This window comes from Oncorhynchus gorbuscha, unplaced genomic scaffold (genome assembly GCF_021184085.1).
Source record: "Oncorhynchus gorbuscha isolate QuinsamMale2020 ecotype Even-year unplaced genomic scaffold, OgorEven_v1.0 Un_scaffold_3178, whole genome shotgun sequence".
NCBI lineage: Eukaryota > Metazoa > Chordata > Actinopteri > Salmoniformes > Salmonidae > Oncorhynchus > Oncorhynchus gorbuscha.
Window position 1 is genome coordinate 7,501 of NW_025747496.1, and position 24,595 is coordinate 32,095.

Consider the following 24,595-nt stretch of genomic DNA (forward strand, 5'->3'; position numbering starts at 1 on the left):
TAACACATGGAGTCATGCTAACACATGGAGTCATGCTAACACATGGAGTCATGCTAACACATGGAGTCATGCTAACACATGGAGTCATGCTAACACATGGAGTCATGCTAACACATGGAGTCATGCTAACACATGGAGTCATGCTAACACATGGAGTCATGCTAACACATGGAGTCATGCTAACACATGGAGTCATGCTAACACATGGAGTCATGCTAACACATGGAGTCATGCTAACACATGGAGTCATGCTAACACATGGAGTCATGCTAACACATGGAGTCATGCTAACACATGGAGTCATGCTAACACATGGAGTCATGCTAACACACGGAGTCATGCTAACACATGGAGTCATGCTACACACACACTCATACTAACACATGGAGTCATGCTAACACATGGAGTCATGCTACACACACACTCATACTAACACATGGAGTCATACTAACACATGGAGTCATACTAACACATGGAGTCATACTAACACATGGAGTCATACTAACACATGGAGTCATACTAACACATGGAGTCACGCTTCACACACACAGAATGGATTATTATTTGATTTCTGACCAATGTGTCTTGTCTGTTTTTCGACAGATGTGGTAACTGTGGAGACGACCTCTGTAGGGATGGTTGCTAGGGTCAACACCACCTACAGATGTATCAGCGCCTCCCCTGTCATTGTGGGAGGAGCCACCGTCACCTTCTCAAACGTCACGATGGAGGCCTACATGACAGGAGACGATCTGAGCCCCAACGGTACAGCCACCAACACCTGGGCTGAGCCCCCAATCTCACCCTTTCTCTAGATAGTGCACTACTTTGGACCGGGACTCATTTGGGACGCACTCTTATTGTCCACCACTGACCATTAACAACTGTTTACTGACCGTCAACCATTAACAACTGTTTACTGACCGTCAACCATTAACAACTGTTTACTGACCGTCAACCATTAACAACTGTTTACTGACCGTCAACCATTAACAACTGTTTACTGACCGTCAACCATTAACAACTGTTTACTGACCGTCGACCATCAACAACTGTTTACTGACCGTCGACCATCAACAACTGTTTACTGACCATCAACAACTGTTTACTGACCATCAACAACTGTTTACTGACCGTCGACCATCAACTGTTTACTGACCGTCGACCATCAACAACTGTTTACTGACCGTCGACCATCAACAACTGTTTACTGACCATCAACAACTGTTTACTGACCGTCAACCATCAACAACTGTTTACTGACCGTCGACAACTGTTTACTGACCATTAACAACTGTTTACTGACCGTCGACCATTAACAACTGTTTACTGACCATCAACAACTGTTTACTGACCGTCAACCATCAACAACTGTTTACTGACCGTCAACCATCAACTGTTTACTGACCGTCGACCATCAACAACTGTTTACTGACCGTCGACCATCAACAACTGTTTACTGACCATCAACAACTGTTTACTGACCGTCGACCATTAACAACTGTTTACTGACCGTCAACCATCAACAACTGTTTACTGACCGTCGACAACTGTTTACTGACCGTCAACCATTAACAACTGTTTACTGACCGTCAACCATTAACAACTGTTTACTGACCGTCGACCATTAACAACTGTTTACTGACCGTCGACCATTAACAACTGTTTACTGACCGTCGACCATTAACAACTGTTTACTGACCGTCGACCATCAACTGTTTACTGACCGTCGACCATCAACAACTGTTTACTGACCGTCGACCATCAACAACTGTTTACTGACCATCAACAACTGTTTACTGACCGTCAACCATCAACAACTGTTTACTGACCGTCGACAACTGTTTACTGACCATTAACAACTGTTTACTGACCGTCGACCATTAACAACTGTTTACTGACCATCAACAACTGTTTACTGACCGTCAACCATCAACAACTGTTTACTGACCGTCAACCATCAACAACTGTTTACTGACCGTCGACCATCAACAACTGTTTACTGACCGTCAACCATCAACAACTGTTTACTGACCGTCAACCATTAACAACTGTTTACTGACCGTCAACCATTAACAACTGTTTACTGACCGTCAACCATCAACAACTGTTTACTGACCGTCGACCATTAACAACTGTTTACTGACCATCAACAACTGTTTACTGACCATCAACAACTGTTTACTGACCGTCGACCATCAACAACTGTTTACTGACCGTCGACCATCAACAACTGTTTACTGACCGTCGACCATTAACAACTGTTTACTGACCGTCGACCATTAACAACTGTTTACTGACCGTCGACCATCAACTGTTTACTGACCGTCGACCATCAACAACTGTTTACTGACCGTCGACCATCAACAACTGTTTACTGACCGTCGACCATTAACAACTGTTTACTGACCGTCGACCATCAACAACTGTTTACTGACCGTCGACCGTCAACAACTGTTTACTGACCGTCAACAAATGTTTACTGACCGTCAACCATCAACAACTGTTTACTGACCGTCAACCATTAACAACTGTTTACTGACCGTCAACCATCAACAACTGTTTACTGACCGTCAACCATCAACAACTGTTTACTGACCGTCGACCATTAACAACTGTTTACTGACCGTCGACCATTAACAACTGTTTACTGACCGTCGACCATCAACAACTGTTTACTGACCGTCGACCATCAACAACTGTTTACTGACCGTCAACCATCAACAACTGTTTACTGACCGTCGACCATTAACAACTGTTTACTGACCATCAACAACTGTTTACTGACCGTCAACCATCAACAACTGTTTACTGACCGTCGACCATCAACAACTGTTTACTGACCGTCAACCATCAACAACTGTTTACTGACCGTCGACCATTAACAACTGTTTACTGACCATCAACAACTGTTTACTGACCGTCAACCATCAACAACTGTTTACTGACCGTCAACCATCAACAACTGTTTACTGACCGTCGACCATTAACAACTGTTTACTGACCGTCGACCATTAACAACTGTTTACTGACCGTCGACCATCAACAACTGTTTACTGACCGTCGACCATCAACAACTGTTTACTGACCGTCGACCATTAACAACTGTTTACTGACCGTCGACCATCAACTGTTTACTGACCGTCGACCATCAACTGTTTACTGACCGTCGACCATCAACAACTGTTTACTGACCGTCAACCATCAACAACTGTTTACTGACCGTCGACCATTAACAACTGTTTACTGACCATCAACAACTGTTTACTGACCGTCAACCATCAACAACTGTTTACTGACCGTCAACCATCAACAACTGTTTACTGACCGTCAACCATTAACAACTGTTTACTGACCGTCGACCATTAACAACTGTTTACTGACCGTCGACCATTAACAACTGTTTACTGACCGTCGACCATCAACTGTTTACTGACCGTCGACCATCAACAACTGTTTACTGACCGTCGACCATCAACAACTGTTTACTGACCGTCGACCATTAACAACTGTTTACTGACCGTCGACCATCAACAACTGTTTACTGACCGTCGACAACTGTTTACTGACCGTCAACCATTAACAACTGTTTACTGACCGTCAACCATCAACAACTGTTTACTGACCGTCGACCATTAACAACTGTTTACTGACCATCAACAACTGTTTACTGACCGTCAACCATCAACAACTGTTTACTGACCGTCAACCATCAACAACTGTTTACTGACCGTCAACCATTAACAACTGTTTACTGACCGTCGACCATTAACAACTGTTTACTGACCGTCGACCATTAACAACTGTTTACTGACCGTCGACCATCAACTGTTTACTGACCGTCGACCATCAACAACTGTTTACTGACCGTCGACCATCAACAACTGTTTACTGACCGTCGACCATTAACAACTGTTTACTGACCGTCGACCATCAACAACTGTTTACTGACCGTCGACAACTGTTTACTGACCGTCAACCATTAACAACTGTTTACTGACCGTCAACCATTAACAACTGTTTACTGACCGTCAACCATTAACAACTGTTTACTGACCGTCGACCATCAACAACTGTTTACTGACCGTCGACCATTAACAACTGTTTACTGACCGTCAACCATCAACAACTGTTTACTGACCGTCGACCATCAACAACTGTTTACTGACCGTCGACCATTAACAACTGTTTACTGACCGTCAACCATCAACAACTGTTTACTGACCATCAACACTTTGGTTATTCCTTTACATGTTTGACTTTGACCACTTAACTTATTGTGTTTAATTTAACAGTATGAGGGAATTGACCCGTGTTGTGTGAGGTCTGAACAGTATGAGGGTAATGACCCGTGTTGTGTGAGGTCTGAACAGTATGAGGGTAATGACCCGTGTTGTGTTGTGTGATAGCTGGTCTGAACAGTATGAGGGTATTGACCCGTGTTGTGTTGTGTGATAGCTGGTCTGAACAGTATGAGGGTATTGACCCGTGTTGTGTGAGGTCTGAACAGTATGAGGGTAATGACCCGTGTTGTGTTGTGTGAGGTCTGAACAGTATGAGGGTAATGACCCGTGTTGTGTTGTGTGATAGCTGGTCTGAACAGTATGAGGGTATTGACCCGTGTTGTGTTGTGTGATAGCTGGTCTGAACAGTATGAGGGTAATGACCCGTGTTGTGTTGTGTGATAGCTGGTCTGAACAGTATGAGGGTATTGACCCGTGTTGTGTGACAGCTGGTCTGAACAGTATGAGGGTATTGACCCGTGTTGTGTTGTGTGATAGCTGGTCTGAACAGTATGAGGGTATTGACCCGTGTTGTGTGATAGCTGGTCTGAACAGTATGAGGGTATTGACCCGTGTTGTGTTGTGTGATAGCTGGTCTGAACAGTATGAGGGTATTGACCCGTGTTGTGTTGTGTGATAGCTGGTCTGAACAGTATGAGGGTATTGACCCGTGTTGTGTGATAGCTGGTCTGAACAGTATGAGGGTATTGACCCGTGTTGTGTTGTGTGATAGCTGGTCTGAACAGTATGAGGGTATTGACCCGTGTTGTGTGATAGCTGGTCTGAACAGTATGAGGGTATTGACCCGTGTTGTGTTGTGTGATAGCTGGTCTGAACAGTATGAGGGTAATGACCCGTGTTGTGTTGTGTGATAGCTGGTCTGAACAGTATGAGGGTATTGACCCGTGTTGTGTGATAGCTGGTCTGAACAGTATGAGGGTAATGACCCGTGTTGTGTTGTGTGATAGCTGGTCTGAACAGTATGAGGGTATTGATCCGTGTTGTGTGAGGTCTGAACAGTATGAGGGTAATGACCCGTGTTGTGTGAAAGCTGGTCTGAACAGTATGAGGGTATTGACCCGTGTTGTGTGATAGCTGGTCTGAACAGTATGAGGGTATTGACCCGTGTTGTGTTGTGTGATAGCTGGTCTGAACAGTATTAGGGTATTGACCCGTGTTGTGTTGTGTGATAGCTGGTCTGAACAGTATGAGGGTATTGACCCGTGTTGTGTTGTGTGAAAGCTGGTCTGAACAGTATGAGGGTATTGACCCGTGTTGTGTGACAGCTGGTCTGAACAGTATGAGGGTATTGACCCGTGTTGTGTTGTGTGATAGCTGGTCTGAACAGTATGAGGGTATTGACCCGTGTTGTGTGATAGCTGGTCTGAACAGTATGAGGGTATTGACCCGTGTTGTGTTGTGTGATAGCTGGTCTGAACAGTCTGAGGGTATTGACCCGTGTTGTGTTGTGTGATAGCTGGTCTGAACAGTATGAGGGTAATGACCCGTGTTGTGTTGTGTGATAGCTGGTCTGAACAGTATGAGGGTATTGACCCGTGTTGTGTGATAGCTGGTCTGAACAGTATGAGGGTATTGACCCGTGTTGTGTTGTGTGATAGCTGGTCTGAACAGTATGAGGGTATTGACCCGTGTTGTGTTGTGTGATAGCTGGTCTGAACAGTATGAGGGTAATGACCCGTGTTGTGTTGTGTGATAGCTGGTCTGAACAGTATGAGGGTATTGACCCGTGTTGTGTGATAGCTGGTCTGAACAGTATGAGGGTATTGACCCGTGTTGTGTTGTGTGATAGCTGGTCTGAACAGTATGAGGGTATTGACCCGTGTTGTGTGACAGCTGGTCTGAACAGTATGAGGGTATTGACCCGTGTTGTGTTGTGTGATAGCTGATCTGAACAGTATGAGGGTATTGACCCGTGTTGTGTTGTGTGATAGCTGGTCTGAACAGTATGAGGGTAATGACCCGTGTTGTGTTGTGTGATAGCTGGTCTGAACAGTATGAGGGTATTGACCCGTGTTGTGTGATAGCTGGTCTGAACAGTATGAGGGTATTGACCCGTGTTGTGTTGTGTGATAGCTGGTCTGAACAGTATGAGGGTATTGACCCGTGTTGTGTTGTGTGATAGCTGGTCTGAACAGTATGAGGGTATTGACCCGTGTTGTGTTGTGTGATAGCTGGTCTGAACCGTCTGTTCTGTTCTTCCCAGAGAGTGTGTGTACTGCAGACCAGAGCTTCACCACAGCCCCGCCTCCATCCCCCTCCACCACCACAGCCCCGCCTCCACCCCCTCCACCACCACAGCAGCCCCCGCCCCCATCCCCACCCCCTGGAACACCTAACCAGGGCAGCTACTCTGTCTCCAATAGCAACGGGACTGTCTGTCTGCTGGCCCGCATGGCACTGCAGCTCAACATCTCCCACTTCTCTGCCTCACAGAATAAGGTAACACACACACACACACACACACACACACACACACACACACACACACACACTGTCCCAGTAACACACAATAACCTATCCCTCTCCTCTTCATTGACAGACTATCCAGGAAGTAGTAAACCTGCTGCCCAATCAGACGACCAGCTCAGGATCATGTGACCCCACAAGCGCCACCCTGGTGCTGACACAGGGCAGTGCCACCAACCTCAGCTTCCTGTTTACTCTGGTGACATCATCACTCTACCGTTTACCTGTCTGTCAGTCTTTTGCACTTTTGTCTGTCTGTCTGCCTCCCTGTCTGTTTACCTGTCTGCCTGACTGGTTATCAGTCTGTCTGTCTGTCAATTCTCTCTCCTCTGTGGCTGATGTTGTTTCTTGTCTTTCCAGAACACCACGTCTAACAGGTACCACCTGACTGGTCTGTCTGTGGTAGCAGCTTGGTCTGATATGACAGGTTAGTGTTTCCTCTTATCAATAGTGTCCATATAGACCAAACAGTACCAGTATGTTACACTGATGATCGGTCTCTTCAGGACTGAGATTATATGTACTACCACTCACCTTTACCACCACCACTCACCTTTACCACCACCACTCACCTTTACCACCACCACTCACCTTTACCACCACCACTCACCTTTACCACCACCACTCACCTTTACCACCACCACTCACCTTTACCACCACCACTCACCTTTACCACCACCACTCACCTTTACCACCACCACTCACCTTTACCACCACCACTCACCTTTACCACCACCACCACTCACCTTTACCACCACCACCACTCACCTTTACCACCACCACCACTCACCTTTACCACCACCACTCACCTTTACTACCACCACTCACCTTTACCACCACCACTCACCTTTACCACCACCACTCACCTTTACCACCACCACTCACCTTTACCACCACCACCACTCACCTTTACCACCACCACCACTCACCTTTACCACCACCACTCACCTTTACTACCACCACTCACCTTTACCACCACCACTCACCTTTACCACCACCACTCACCTTTACCACCACCACTCACCTTTACCACCACCACTCACCTTTACCACCACCACCACTCACCTTTACTACCACCACCACTCACCTTTACCACCACCACCACTCACCTTTACCACCACCACCACTCACCTTTACCACCACCACCACTCACCTTTACCACCACCACCACTCACCTTTACCACCACCACCACTCACCTTTACCACCACCACCACTCACCTTTACCACCACCACCACTCACCTTTACCACCACCACCACTCACCTTTACCACCACCACCACTCACCTTTACCACCACCACCACCACTCACCTTTACTACCACCACTCACCTTTACCACCACCACTCACCTTTACCACCACCACTCACCTTTACCACCACCACTCACCTTTACCACCACCACTCACCTTTACCACCACCACTCACCTTTACCACCACCACTCACCTTTACTACCACCACTCACCTTTACTACCACCACTCACCTTTACTACCACCACTCACCTTTACTACCACCACTCACCTTTACTACCACCACTCACCTTTACTACCACCACTCACCTTTACCACTACCACCACTCACCTTTACCACTACCACCACTCACCTTTACCACCACCACCACTCACCTTTACCACCACCACCACTCACCTTTACCACCACCACCACTCACCTTTACCACCACCACCACTCACCTTTACCACCACCACCACTCACCTTTACCACCACCACCACTCACCTTTACCACCACCACCACTCACCTTTACCACCACCACCACTCACCTTTACCACCACCACCACTCACCTTTACCACCACCACCACTCACCTTTACCACCACCACCACTCACCTTTACCACCACCACCACCACCTTTACCACCACCACCACTCACCTTTACCACCACCACCACTCACCTTTACCACCACCACCACTCACCTTTACCACCACCACCACTCACCTTTACCACCACCACCACTCACCTTTACCACCACCACCACTCACCTTTACCACCACCACCACTCACCTTTACCACCACCACCACTCACCTTTACCACCACCACCACTCACCTTTACCACCACCACCACTCACCTTTACCACCACCACCACTCACCTTTACCACCACCACCACTCACCTTTACCACCACTCACCTTTACCACCACCACCACTCACCTTTACCACCACTCACCTTTACCACCACCACCACTCACCTTTACCACCACCACCACTCACCTTTACCACCACTCACCTTTACCACCACCACCACTCACCTTTACCACCACCACCACTCACCTTTACCACCACTCACCTTTACCACCACTCACCTTTACCACCACTCACCTTTACCACCACTCACCTTTACCACCACTCACCTTTACCACCACTCACCTTTACCACCACTCACCTTTACCACCACTCACCTTTACCACCACTCACCTTTACCACCACTCACCTTTACCACCACTCACCTTTACCACCACTCACCTTTACCACCACTCACCTTTACCACCACCACCACTCACCTTTACCACCACCACCACTCACCTTTACCACCACCACCACTCACCTTTACCACCACCACCACTCACCTTTACCACCACCACCACTCACCTTTACCACCACCACCACTCACCTTTACCACCACCACCACTCACCTTTACCACCACTCACCTTTACCACCACTCACCTTTACCACCACTCACCTTTACCACCACTCACCTTTACCACCACTCACCTTTACCACCACTCACCTTTACCACCACTCACCTTTACCACCACTCACCTTTACCACCACTCACCTTTACCACCACTCACCTTTACCACCACTCACCTTTACCACCACTCACCTTTACCACCACTCACCTTTACCACCACTCACCTTTACCACCACTCACCTTTACCACCACTCACCTTTACCACCACTCACCTTTACCACCACTCACCTTTACCACCACTCACCTTTACCACCACTCACCTTTACCACCACTCACCTTTACCACCACTCACCTTTACCACCACTCACCTTTACCACCACTCACCTTTACCACCACTCACCTTTACCACCACTCACCTTTACCACCACCACCACTCACCTTTACCACCACTCACCTTTACCACCACCACCACTCACCTTTACCACCACTCACCTTTACCACCACCACCACTCACCTTTACCACCACCCACCTTTACCACCACCCACCTTTACCACCACCACCACCCACCTTTACCACCACCACCACTCACCTTTACCACCACCACCACTCACCTTTACCACCACCACCACTCACCTTTACCACCACCACCACTCACCTTTACCACCACCACCACTCACCTTTACCACCACCACCACTCACCTTTACCACCACCACCACTCACCTTTACCACCACCACCACTCACCTTTACCACCACCACCACTCACCTTTACCACCACCACCACTCACCTTTACCACCACTCACCTTTACCACCACCACCACTCACCTTTACCACCACTCACCTTTACCACCACTCACCTTTACCACCACTCACCTTTACCACCACTCACCTTTACCACCACTCACCTTTACCACCACTCACCTTTACCACCACTCACCTTTACCACCACTCACCTTACCACCACTCACCTTTACCACCACTCACCTTTACCACCACTCACCTTTACCACCACTCACCTTTACCACCACTCACCTTTACCACCACTCACCTTTACCACCACTCACCTTTACCACCACTCACCTTTACCACCACTCACCTTTACCACCACCACCACTCACCTTTACCACCACCACCACTCACCTTTACCACCACCACCACTCACCTTTACCACCACCACCACTCACCTTTACCACCACCACCACTCACCTTTACCACCACCACCACTCACCTTTACCACCACCACCACTCACCTTTACCACCACCACCACTCACCTTTACCACCACCACCACTCACCTTTACCACCACCACCACTCACCTTTACCACCACCACCACTCACCTTTACCACCACCACCCCTCACCTTTACCACCACCACCCCTCACCTTTACCACCACCACCCCTCACCTTTACCACCACCACCCCTCACCTTTACCACCACCACCCCTCACCTTTACCACCACCCCTCACCTTTACCACCACCCCTCACCTTTACCACCACCACTCACCTTTACCACCACCACTCACCTTTACCACCACCACTCACCTTTACCACCACCACTCACCTTTACCACCACCACTCACCATTACCACCACTCACCATTACCACCACTCACCATTACCACCACTCACCATTACCACCACCACCACTCACCTTTACCACCACCACCACTCACCTTTACCACCACCACCACTCACCTTTACCACCACCACCACTCACCTTTACCACCACCACCACTCACCTTTACCACCACCACCACTCACCTTTACCACCACCACCACCACCTTTACCACCACCACCACTCACCTTTACCACCACCACCACTCACCTTTACCACCACCACCACTCACCTTTACCACCACCACCACTCACCTTTACCACCACCACCACTCACCTTTACCACCACCACCACTCACCTTTACCACCACCACCACTCACCTTTACCACCACCACTCACCTTTACCACCACCACTCACCTTTACCACCACCACTCACCTTTACCACCACCACTCACCTTTACCACCACCACTCACCTTTACCACCACCACTCACCTTTACCACCACCACTCACCTTTACCACCACCACTCACCTTTACCACCACCACTCACCTTTACCACCACTCACCATTACCACCACCACCACTCACCTTTACCACCACCACTCACCATTACCACCACCACCACTCACCTTTACCACCACCACTCACCTTTACCACCACCACTCACCTTTACCACCACTCACCATTACCACCACTCACCACTCACCATTACCACCACCACCACTCACCATTACCACCACCACCACTCACCTTTACCACCACCACTCACCTTTACCACCACTCACCATTACCACCACTCACCATTACCACCACCACTCACCTTTACCACCACCACCACTCACCTTTACCACCACCACCACTCACCTTTACCACCACCACCACTCACCTTTACCACCACTCACCATTACCACCACCACTCACCTTTACCACCACCACCACTCACCTTTACCACCACCACCACTCACCTTTACCACCACCACCACTCACCTTTACCACCACCACTCACCTTTACCACCACCACTCACCTTTACCACCACCACTCACCTTTACCACCACCACTCACCTTTACCACCACCACTCACCTTTACCACCACCACTCACCTTTACCACCACCACTCACCTTTACCACCACCACTCACCTTTACCACCACCACTCACCTTTACCACCACCACTCACCTTTACCACCACTCACCATTACCACCACCACCACTCACCTTTACCACCACCACTCACCTTTACCACCACCACCACTCACCTTTACCACCACCACCACTCACCTTTACCACCACCACCACTCACCTTTACCACCACTCACCATTACCACCACCACTCACCTTTACCACCACCACCACTCACCTTTACCACCACCACCACTCACCTTTACCACCACCACCACTCACCTTTACCACCACCACTCACCTTTACCACCACCACTCACCTTTACCACCACCACTCACCTTTACCACCACCACTCACCTTTACCACCACCACTCACCTTTACCACCACCACTCACCTTTACCACCACCACTCACCTTTACCACCACCACTCACCTTTACCACCACCACTCACCTTTACCACCACCACTCACCTTTACCACCACTCACCATTACCACCACCACCACTCACCTTTACCACCACCACTCACCATTACCACCACCACCACTCACCTTTACCACCACCACTCACCTTTACCACCACCACTCACCTTTACCACCACTCACCATTACCACCACTCACCACTCACCATTACCACCACCACCACTCACCATTACCACCACCACCACTCACCTTTACCACCACCACTCACCTTTACCACCACTCACCATTACCACCACTCACCATTACCACCACCACTCACCTTTACCACCACCACCACTCACCTTTACCACCACCACCACTCACCTTTACCACCACCACCACTCACCTTTACCACCACTCACCATTACCACCACTCACCATTACCACCACCACCACTCACCTTTACCACCACTCACCATTACCACCACCACTCACCATTACCACCACCACCACTCACCATTACCACCACCACCACTCACCATTACCACCACTCACCTTTACCACCACCACCACTCACCATTACCACCACTCACCACTCACCATTACCACCACTCACCACTCACCTTTACCACCACCACCACTCACCTTTACCACCACCACCACTCACCTTTACCACCACCACTCACCATTACCACCACTCACCATTACCACCACTCACCATTACCACCACCACCACTCACCATTACCACCACCACCACTCACCATTACCACCACCACCACTCACCATTACCACCACCACCACTCACCATTACCACCACCACCACTCACCTTTACCACCACCACCACTCACCTTTACCACCACTCACCTTTACCACCACTCACCATTACCACCACCACTCACCATTACCACCACCACTCACCATTACCACCACCACTCACCATTACCACCACCACTCACCATTACCACCACCACTCACCATTACCACCACCACCACTCACCTTTACCACCACTCCCTGTCTCTTTCTCTGTCTCTCTCTGTCTCTCTCTCTCTCTCTGTTGAATAATTACTGTTCCATAACAATGTCTGGATCTCTGTTCACCTCTACCTCTCTACACTTCCTCTCTCTCGCTCCCTCCCTCCAGCCCCGTTCAACACCAGTAACAGTAGTCTGGACTACCTGCGTGGCTCCCTGGGGCGTAGCTACATGTGTAGTTCAGAACAGACTCTGGCTGTAGACCAGAACTTTTCCCTCAACACCTTCCACCTGCAGGTCCAGCCCTTCGGCATCACCAGAGGACAGTTTGCACAAGGTACCGGATATGATCTAATCTAGCGTTCTCCCTCTCTACCCTTTCATATGATCTATCAGTCTCCTCTCCTCTCTCTACCCTTTCATATGATCTATCAGTCTCCTCTCCTCTCTCTACCCTTTCATATGATCTATCAGTCTCCTCTCCTCTCTCTACCCTTTCATATGATCTATCAGTCTCCTCTCCTCTCTCTACCCTTTCATATGATCTATCAGTCTCCTCTCCTCTCTCTACCCTTTCATATGATCTATCAGTCTCCTCTCCTCTCTCTACCCTTTCATATGATCTATCAGTCTCCTCTCCTCTCTCTACCCTTTCATATGATCTATCAGTCTCCTCTCCTCTCTCTACCCTTTCATATGATCTATCAGTCTCCTCTCCTCTCTCTACCCTTTCATATGATCTATCAGTCTCCTCTCCTCTCTCTACCCTTTCATATGATCTATCAGTCTCCTCTCCTCTCTCTACCCTTTCATATGATCTATCAGTCTCCTCTCCTCTCTCTACCCTTTCATATGATCTATCAGTCTCCTCTCCTCTCTCTACCCTTTCATATGATCTATCAGTCTCCTCTCCTCTCTCTACCCTTTCATATGATCTATCAGTCTCCTCTCCTCTCTCTACCCTTTCATATGATCTATCAGTCTCCTCTCCTCTCTCTACCCTTTCATATGATCTATCAGTCTCCTCTCCTCTCTCTACCCTTTCATATGATCTATCAGTCTCCTCTCCTCTCTCTACCCTTTCATATGATCTATCAGTCTCCTCTCCTCTCTCTACCCTTTCATATGATCTATCAGTCTCCCTCTCCTCTCTCTACCCTTTCATATGATCTATCAGTCTCCTCTCTCTCTCTACCCTTTCATATGATCTATCAGTCTCCTCTCCTCTCTCTACCCTTTCATATGATCTATCAGTCTCCTCTCCTCTCTCTACCCTTTCATATGATCTATCAGTCTCCTCTCCTCTCTCTACCCTTTCATATGATCTATCCGTCTCCTCTCCTCTCTCTACCCTTTCATATGATCTATCCGTCTCCTCTCCTCTCTCTACCCTTTCATATGATCTATCCGTCTCCTCTCCTCTCTCTACCCTTTCATATGATCTATCCATCTCTCCCCTCTCTACACTTTCATATGATCTATCCGTCTCCTCTCCCCTCTCTACCCTTTCATATGATCTATCAGTCTCCTCTCCCCTCTCTACCCTTTCATATGATCTATCAGTCTCCTCTCCTCTCTCTACCCTTTCATATGATCTATCAGTCTCCTCTCCTCTCTCTACCCTTTCATATGATCTATCAGTCTCCTCTCCTCTCTCTACCCTTTCATATGATCTATCCATCTCCCCTCTCTCTACACTTTCATATGATCTATCCATCTCTCCCCTCTCTCTACACTTTCATATGATCTATCCATCTCTCCCCTCTCTACACTTTCATATGATCTATCCATCTCTCCCCTCTCTACACTTTCATATGATCTATCCATCTCTCCCCTCTCTACACTTTCATATGATCTATCCATCTCCCCTCTCTCTACACTTTCATATGATCTATCCATCTCTCCCCTCTCTACACTTTCATATGATCTATCCATCTCCCCTCTCTCTACACTTTCATATGATCTATCCATCTCTCCCCTCTCTACACTTTCATATGATCTATCCATCTCTCCCTCTCTACACTTTCATATGATCTATCCATCTCTCCCCTCTCTCTACACTTTCATATGATCTATCCATCTCCCTCTCTCTACACTTTCATATGATCTATCCATCTCTCCCCTCTCTCTACACTTTCATATGATCTATCCATCTCTCCCCTCTCTCTACACTTTCATATGATCTATCCATCTCTCCCTCTCTCTACACTTTCATATGATCTATCCATCTCTCCCCTCTCTACACTTTCATATGATCTATCCATCTCTCCCCTCTCTACACTTTCATATGATCTATCCATCTCTCCCCTCTCTACACTTTCATATGATCTATCCATCTCTCCCTCTACACTTTCATATGATCTATCCATCTCTCCACTCTCTCTACACTTTCATATGATCTATCCATCTCCCCTCTCTCTACCCTTTCATATGATCTATCCATCTCCCCTCTCTCTACCCTTTCATATGATCTATCAGTCTCCTCTCCTCTCTCTACCCTTTCATATGATCTATCAGTCTCCTCTCCTCTCTCTACCCTTTCATATGATCTATCAGTCTCCTCTCCTCTCTCTACCCTTTCATATGATCTATCCATCTCCCCTCTCTCTACCCTTTCATATGATCTATCCATCTCCCCTCTCTCTACCCTTTCATATGATCTATCCATCTCCCCTCTCTACCCTTTCATATGATCTATCCATCTCCCCTCTCTCTACACTTTCATATGATCTATCCATCTCCCCTCTCTACACTTTCATATGATCTATCCATCTCTCCTCTCTCTACACTTTCATATGATCTATCCATCTCTCCTCTCTCTACACTTTCATATGATCTATCCATCTCCCCTCTCTCTACACTTTCATATGATCTATCCATCTCCCCTCTCTACACTTTCATATGATCTATCCATCTCCCCTCTCTCTACCCTTTCATATGATCTATCCATCTCTCCTCTCTCTACACTTTCATATGATCTATCCATCTCTCCTCTCTCTACACTTTCATATGATCTATCCATCTCTCCTCTCTCTACACTTTCATATGATCTATCCATCTCCCCTCTCTCTACACTTTCATATGATCTATCCATCTCCCCTCTCTACACTTTCATATGATCTATCCATCTCCCCTCTCTCTACCCTTTCATATGATCTATCCATCTCTCCTCTCTCTACCCTTTCATATGATCTATCCATCTCTCCTCTCTCTCTCTCTACCCTTTCATATGATCTATCCATCTCCCCTCTCTCTACCCTTTCATATGATCTATCCATCTCTCCTCTCTCTCTCTCTACCCTTTCATATGATCTATCCATCTCCCCTCTCTCTCTCTACCCTTTCATATGATCTATCCATCTCCCCTCTCTCTCTCTACCCTTTCATATGATCTATCCATCTCTCCTCTCTCTCTACCCTTTCATATGATCTATCCATCTCTCCTCTCTCTCTACCCTTTCATATGATCTATCCATCTCCCCTCTCCTCTCTCTACACTTTCATATGATCTATCCATCTCTCCCCTCTCTACACTTTCATATGATCTATCCATCTCCCCTCTCTCTCTACCCTTTCATATTTACATTTACATTACATTTACATTTACATTTAAGTCATTTAGCAGACGCTCTTATCCAGAGCGACTTACAAATTGGTGCATTCACCTTATGACATCCAGTGGGACAGTCACTTAACAATAGTGCATCTAAAACTTAGGGGGGGTGGGGTGAGAGGGATTACTTAACCTATCCTAGGTATTCCTTAAAGAGGTGGGGTTTCAGGTGTCTCCGGAAGGTGGTGATTGACTCCGCTGTCCTGGCGTCGTGAGGGAGTTTGTTCCACCATTGGGGGGCCAGGGCAGCGAACAGTTTTGACTGGGCTGAGCGGGAGCTGTACTTCCTCAGTGGTAGGGAGGCGAGCAGGCCAGAGGTGGATGAACGCAGTGCCCTTGTTTGGGTGTAGGGCCTGATCAGAGCCTGGAGGTACTGAGGTGCCGTTCCCCTCACAGCTCCGTAGGCAAGCACCATGGTCTTGTAGCGGATGCGAGCTTCAACTGAAGCCAGTGGAGAGAACGGAGGAGCGGGGTGACGTGAGAGAACTTGGGAAGGTTGAACACCAGACGGGCTGCGGCGTTCTGGATGAGTTGAAGGGGTTTAATGGCACAGGCAGGGAGCCCAGCCAACAGCGAGTTGCAGTAATCCAGACGGGAGATGACAAGTGCCTGGATTAGGACCTGCGCCGCTTCCTGTGTGAGGCAGGGTCGTACTCTGCGGATGTTGTAGAGCATGAACCTACAGGAACGGGCCACCGCCTTGATGTTAGTTGAGAACGACAGGGTGTTGTCCAGGATCACGCCAAGGTTCTTGGCGCTCTGGGAGGAGGACACAATGGAGTTGTCAACCGTGATGGCGAGATCATGGAACGGGCAGTCCTTCCCCGGGAGGAAGAGCAGCTCCGTCTTGCCGAGGTTCAGCTTGAGGTGGTGATCCGTCATCCACACTGATATGTCTGCCAGACATGCAGAGATGCGGTCGCCACCTGGTCATCAGAAGGGGGAAAGGGGGAAAGGAGAAGATTAATTGTGTGTCGTCTGCATAGCAATGATAAGAGAGACCATGTGAGGTTATGACAGAGCCAAGTGACTTGGTGTATAGCGAGAATAGGAGAGGGCCAAGAACAGAGCCCTGGGGGACACCAGTGGTGAGAGCGCGTGGTGAGGAGACAGATTCTCGCCACGCCACCTGGTAGGAGCGACCTGTCAGGTAGGACGCAATCCAAGCGTGGGCCGCGCCGGAGATGCCCAACTCGGAGAGGGTGGAGAGGAGGATCTGATGGTTCACAGTATCGAAGGCAGCCGATAGATCTAGAAGGATGAGAGCAGAGGATGATATATGATCATATGATCTATCCATCTCCTCTCTCTCTCTACCCTTTCATATGATCTATCCATCTCCTCTCTCTCTCTACCCTTTCATATGATCTATCCATCTCCCCTCTCTCTACACTTTCATATGACTTTCATATGATCTATCCATCTCTCCTCTCTCTACACTTTCATATGATCTATCCATCTCTCCTCTCTCTACACTTTCATATGATCTATCCATCTCCCCTCTCTCTACACTTTCATATGACTTTCATATGATCTATCCATCTCCACTCTCTCTACACTTTCATATGATCTATCCATCTCTCCCCTCTCTCTACACTTTCATATGATCTATCCATCTCCCCTCTCTCTACACTTTCATATGATCTATCCATCTCTCCCCTCTCTACACTTTCATATGATCTATCCCTCTCCTCTCTCTACACTTTCATATGATCTATCCATCTCCCCTCTCTCTACACTTTCATATGATCTATCCATCTCCTCTCTACACTTTCATATGATCTATCCATCTCCCCTCTCTACACTTTCATATGATCTATCCATCTCCTCTCTCTCTACACTTTCATATGATCTATCCATCTCCCCTCTCTCTCTACCCTTAGTCAATGTGTCCTTGATTAGAAGTTCTGTAGTTTATTTAATAATGTCTGGTGTACAGAGAATCAGGCTAGTTTCTAGTGCACTGCAACAGACACTATCATTCATGTACAACGACGCTTCAAGTCGACTTCCCAACGTCATCAGTGATGTCATCACTCAGAGGAGAAAAGTGCAAAGTCATAGAATCCAAATCTTGTTCTAAAATAAATGTTTATTCCAGTTAAGATGAGCTTCAGTCAGCAACATGAATCTCACATGAGCTACATCTGTTTTTCTTCCTCTCCCTCCTCATCCCTCCTCTCCCTCCACATCCCTCCACTCCCTCCACATCCCCCCTCTCCCTCCACATCCCCCCTCTCCCTCCACATCCCCCCTCTCCCTCCACATCCCTCCTCTCCCTCCTCATCCCTCCTCTCCCTCCTCATCCCTCCTCTCCTCCTCATCCCTCCTCTCTCTCCTCATCCCTCCTCTCTCTCCTCATCCCTCCTCTCTCTCCTCATCCCCCTCTCTCTCCTCATCCCCCTCTCCCTCCACATCCCCCCTCTCCTCCACATCCCCCTCTCCCTCCACATCCCCCTCTCCCTCCTCATCCCTCCTCTCCTCCACATCCCTCCTCTCCTCCTCATCCCCCTCTCCCTCCACATCCCTCCTCTCCCTCCTCATCTCTCCTCTCCCTCCTCATCCCCCCTCTCCCTCCGCATCCCTCCACATCCCTCCTCTCCCTCCACATCCCTCCACTCCCTCCTCATCCCTCCACTCCCTCCTCATCCCTCCTCTCCCTCCTCATCCCTCCACATCCCTCCTCTCCCTCCACATCCCTCCTCTCTCTCCACATCCCTCCTCTCTCTCCACATCCCTCCTCTCTCTCCACATCCCTCCTCTCTCTCCACATCCCTCCTCTCTCTCCACATCCCTCCTCTCTCTCCACATCCCTCCTCTCTCTCCACATCCCTCCACATCCCTCCTCTCTCTCCGCATCCCTCCTCTCCCTCCTCATCCCCCTCTCTCCGCATCCCTCCGCATCCCTCCTCTCCCTCCTCATCCCCCTCTCTCTCCGCATCCCTCCACATCCCTCCTCTCTCTCCTCATCCCCCTCTCCCTCCGCATCCCCCTCTCCTCCGCATCCCCCTCTCCCTCCGCATCCCCCTCTCCCTCCGCATCCCCCCTCTCCCTCCTCTCCCTCCATCCCTCCTCTCCCTCCGCATCCCTCCTCTCCCTCCCATCCCTCCTCTCCCTCCTCATCCCCCTCTCTCTCCTCATCCCCCTCTCTCTCCGCATCCCCCTCTCCCTCCCATCCCCTCTCCTCCGATCCCCCTCTCCCTCCGCATCCCCCTCTCCCTCCGATCCCTCCTCTCCTCCGCATCCCTCCTCTCCCTCCTCATCCCCCTCTCCCTCCTCATCCCCCCTCTCTCCGCATCCCCCCTCTCCCCTCCGCATCCCCCTCTCCCTCCCATCCCCCTCTCCCTCCGCATCCCCCTCTCCCTCCGCATCCCCCTCTCCCTCCATCCCCCCTCTCCCCTCCATCCCCCTCTCCCTCCGCATCCCCCTCTCCCTCCGCATCCCCCTCTCCCTCCGCATCCCCCTCTCCCTCCGCATCCCCCTCTCCTCCGCATCCCCCTCTCCCTCCGCATCCCTCCTCTCCCTCCGCATCCCCCTCTCCCTCCGCATCCCCCTCTCCCTCCGCATCCCCCTCTCCCTCCGCATCCCCCTCTCCCTCCGCATCCCTCCTCTCCCTCCGCATCCCTCCACATCCCTCCGCATCCTCCACATCCCTCCGCATCCCTCCACATCCCCCCTCTCCCTCCTCATCCCTCCTCTCCCTCCACATCCCTCCTCTCTCTCCACATCCCTCCGCACCCCCCCCCCTCTCCCTCCGCACCCCCTCTCCCTCCGCACCCCCTCTCCCTCCGCACCCCCTCTCCCTCCGCACCCCCTCTCCCTCCGCACCCCCTCTCCCTCCGCACCCCCCTCTCCCTCCGCACCCCCTCTCCCTCCGCACCCCCCTCTCCCTCCGCACCCCCTCTCCCTCCGCACCCCCCTCTCCCTCCGCACCCCCTCTCCCTCCAGACCCCCTCTCCCTCCCACCCCCCTCTCCCTCCGCACCCCCCCTCTCCCTCCGCACCCCCTCTCCCTCCGCACCCCCCTCTCCCTCCGCACCCCCTCTCCCTCCGCACCCCCCTCTCCCTCCGCACCCCCTCTCCCTCCGCACCCCCTCTCCCTCCGCACCCCCTCTCCCTCCGCACCCCCTCTCCCTCCAGACCCCCTCTCCCTCCGCACCCCCCTCTCCCTCCCCCCCCTCTCCCTCCGCACCCCCTCTCCCTCCGCATCCCCCCTCTCCCTCCGCATCCCCCTCTCCCTCCGCATCCCCCCACTCCCTCCGCATCCCCCCACTCCCTCCATCCCCCTCTCCCTCCGCATCCCCCCTCTCCCTCCTCATCCCCGCATCCCCCCTCATCCCCCTCTCCCTCCGCATCCCCCTCTCCCTCCGCATCCCCCTCTCCCTCCGCATCCCCCTCTCCCTCCGCATCCCCCCTCTCCCTCCGCATCCCCCTCTCCCTCCGCATCCCCCTCTCCCTCCGCATCCCCCCTCTCCCTCCGCATCCCCCCTCATCCCTCCGCATCCCCCCTCTCCCTCCACATCCCCCTCTCCCTCCTCATCCCTCCCTCTAGCGGAGGAGTGTCAGTTGGATCAGGACAGCATGTTGATTCCCATCGTCGTGGGAGCTGCTCTGGCCGGCCTGGTTCTCATCGTTCTCATCGCTTACCTCATCGGCAGGAAGAGGAGCCATGCTGGATACCAGACCATCTGAGAACACTGACACACAACCTTATGTGTATCAAACAGCACCCTATTCCCTATATAGTGCACTACTTTTGACCAGAGGTCTATGTGGATTCTGGTCAAACTTAGTGCACAATATAGGGAGTCTTTTCAGGCAGACTGCAGAGAGCCGGACGCTCAACCAACCACTGCTACTAATGACTGACTGGACCATGTACAAACCAGGCCCTGTCTGCAGTGTGTCTGTCTGTGTATTGTTATTCACAGTAACTCATCCTCTGCTACCTACTAACAGACTAGTGCCTGGTCAAACCTACCTTCCCCCTCGTCTCTCTGTCTCTCGCCCATCTCTACTGCAGCTGGCTCAGTATACCCTTTTAGTTCTGTTATCATTTCATGTTTGACTTGGGTGGATTCTCGCTTTAAACGGAATTTCAAAGATTTTTTTTTTTTTTTCAATTGCAGTTTTTTTTGTGTAAATGAAATGAATCCGATATTAAATGATATAGTATTGAACTCTTATGGAAGAGTGGGTCTTTCCTAGAAGCACGTTTTGTGATGGACTCAACAAGCTTCCCTTCCTTCCTCATCTCCTTTCCTTCAGGACCGCCATCTTTTCTATGACATCACCTTCGGGAGGTCTGAAGACTCCTGTGAGGGAACACAAAGGGAAACTTGAATGTCTAACACCTCCTCCTCTCTGGTCAGAAATACTGAGCGGATTATGTTGTAGGTCACAGGAGCATTTGAAAGGCCTTGTGGGGGGGGGGAGAATTGTGTTTTGATGATGGAAGTGTTGAACTGGTGTGTAATATCGTTTAGCTCCTCCCCTTGAACTGGTGTGTAATATCGTTTAGCTCCTCCCCTTGAACTGGTGTGTAATATTGTTTAGCTCCTCCCTTGATTGTGTTGACCTGGTGTGTAATATCGTTTAGCTCCTCCCCTCTCCCCCCATGAGATTGTGTTGACCTGGTGTGTAATATCGTTTAGCTCCTCCCCTCTCCCCCCATGAGATTGTGTTCATCCATTGTAGCGAGTTGATCGTTTTATTTTTTGTAGAGAATGTTTTGATCATTTTTCTATTATGCGTCTTGCTAAGGTTAATAAAAGACATCTGAAACACCTTTTCTTCTGCTTCCTGAGTCGAGAATAGATGGGGTTTGTAGTTCCCAGCACTAGAGATTTACAGGGACTACAAAAGTAGCATAAAGAACAGACTGGGGGGAGTCAGTTTAATTAATAATATCTGGTGTACAGAGAATCAGGCTAGTTTCTAGTGCACTGCAACAGACACTATCATTCATGTACAACGACGCTTCAAGTCGACTTCCCAACGCCATCAGTGATGTCATCACTCAGAGGAGAAAAGTGCAAAGTCATAGAATCCAAATCTTGTTCTAAAATAAATGTTTATTCCAGTTAAGATTAGCTTCAGTCAGCAACATGAATCTCACATGAGTTACATCTCAATTGGCACCCTATTCCCTATTATAGTGCACTATTTTAGACCAGGGCCCTATTCCCTATGTAGTGCACTATTTTAGACCAGGGCCCTATTCCCTATATAGTGCACTACTTTTGTAGGGAATAGGGTGCAATTTGGGGGACACAATGGAATCCTCAGTTAGCAGGGTGTGAGTTAACATTACACTCCATCTAACTACATGTGTACATGATCTATCTAGCTACATGTGTACATTCAGGTCTACATGAACTATCTAGCTACATGTGTACATGATCTATCTAGCTACATGTGTACATTCAGGTCTACATGAACTATCTAGCTACATGTGTACATTCAGGTCTACATGAACTATCTAGCTACATGTAGACAATAACTATCTAGCTACATGTGTACATTCAGGTCTACATGAACTATCTAGCTACATGTGTACATGATCTATCTAGCTACATGTGTACATTCAGGTCTACATGAACTATCTAGCTACATGTAGACAATAACTATCTAGCTACATGTGTACATTCAGGTCTACATTAACCAATAGGTCCAGGGCTGGTTTCCCCCAATGCAGATCAACACCAACGCTGGACTAAAACTCATGTTGAATTCCTGCATCTCTACAGTGCAGCCGTCGTTTGATGAATGACACCCAGCGACGTCCCTCATTAAGACGACATCAGTCTGGTAACGTCCACTGCTGTCCGCGCGTCATTAAGACGACATCAGTCTGGTAACGTCCACTGCTGTCCGCGCGTCATTAAGACGACATCAGTCTGGTAACGTCCACTGCTGTCCGCGCGTCATTAAGACATCAGTCTGGTAACGTCCACTGCTGTCCGCGCGTCATTAAGACATCAGTCTGGTAACGTCCACTGCTGTCCGCGCGTCATTAAGACGACATCAGTCTGGTAACGTCCACTGCTGTCCGTGCGTCTCAGACGATCAGCGACGTCCCTCATTAAGAAGACATCAGTCTGGTAACGTCCACTGCTGTCCGCGCGTCATTAAGACGACATCAGTCTGGTAACGTCCACTGCTGTCCGCGCGTCATTAAGACGACATCAGTCTGGTAACGTCCACTGCTGTCCGTGCGTCTCAGACGATCAGCGACGTCCCTCATTAAGACGACATCAGTCTGGTAACGTCCTCTGCTGTCAGCGCGTCATTAAGATGACATCAGTCTGGTAACGTCCTCTGCTGTCAGCGCGTCATTAAGACGACATCAGTCTGGTAACGTCCACTGCTGTCCGCGCGTCATTAAGACATCAGTCTGGTAACGTCCACTGCTGTCCGCGCGTCATTAAGACATCAGTCTGGTAACGTCCACTGCTGTCCGCGCGTCATTAAGACATCAGTCTGGTAACGTCCACTGCTGTCCTCGCGTC

General features: G+C 49.7%; 1 protein-coding gene across 1 annotated transcript in view; it reads left to right on the forward strand.

Moving 5' to 3' along the window:
- LOC124027392 (lysosome-associated membrane glycoprotein 1-like) overlaps positions 1 to 22,270 on the forward strand; it is a gene marked incomplete at its 5' end in the record, with an annotated part of 25,566 nt that extends 3,296 nt beyond the window's left edge. Inside the window, 6 exons of the mRNA XM_046339832.1 lie at positions 604 to 765; positions 6,508 to 6,743; positions 6,844 to 6,969; positions 7,131 to 7,197; positions 13,642 to 13,809; positions 21,637 to 22,270. Coding sequence (XP_046195788.1) covers positions 604 to 765; positions 6,508 to 6,743; positions 6,844 to 6,969; positions 7,131 to 7,197; positions 13,642 to 13,809; positions 21,637 to 21,776 — 899 coding nt within the window. The remainder of the gene's footprint in view (positions 1 to 603; positions 766 to 6,507; positions 6,744 to 6,843; positions 6,970 to 7,130; positions 7,198 to 13,641; positions 13,810 to 21,636) is intronic.
- Positions 22,271 to 24,595: the final 2,325 nt, after the last annotated feature.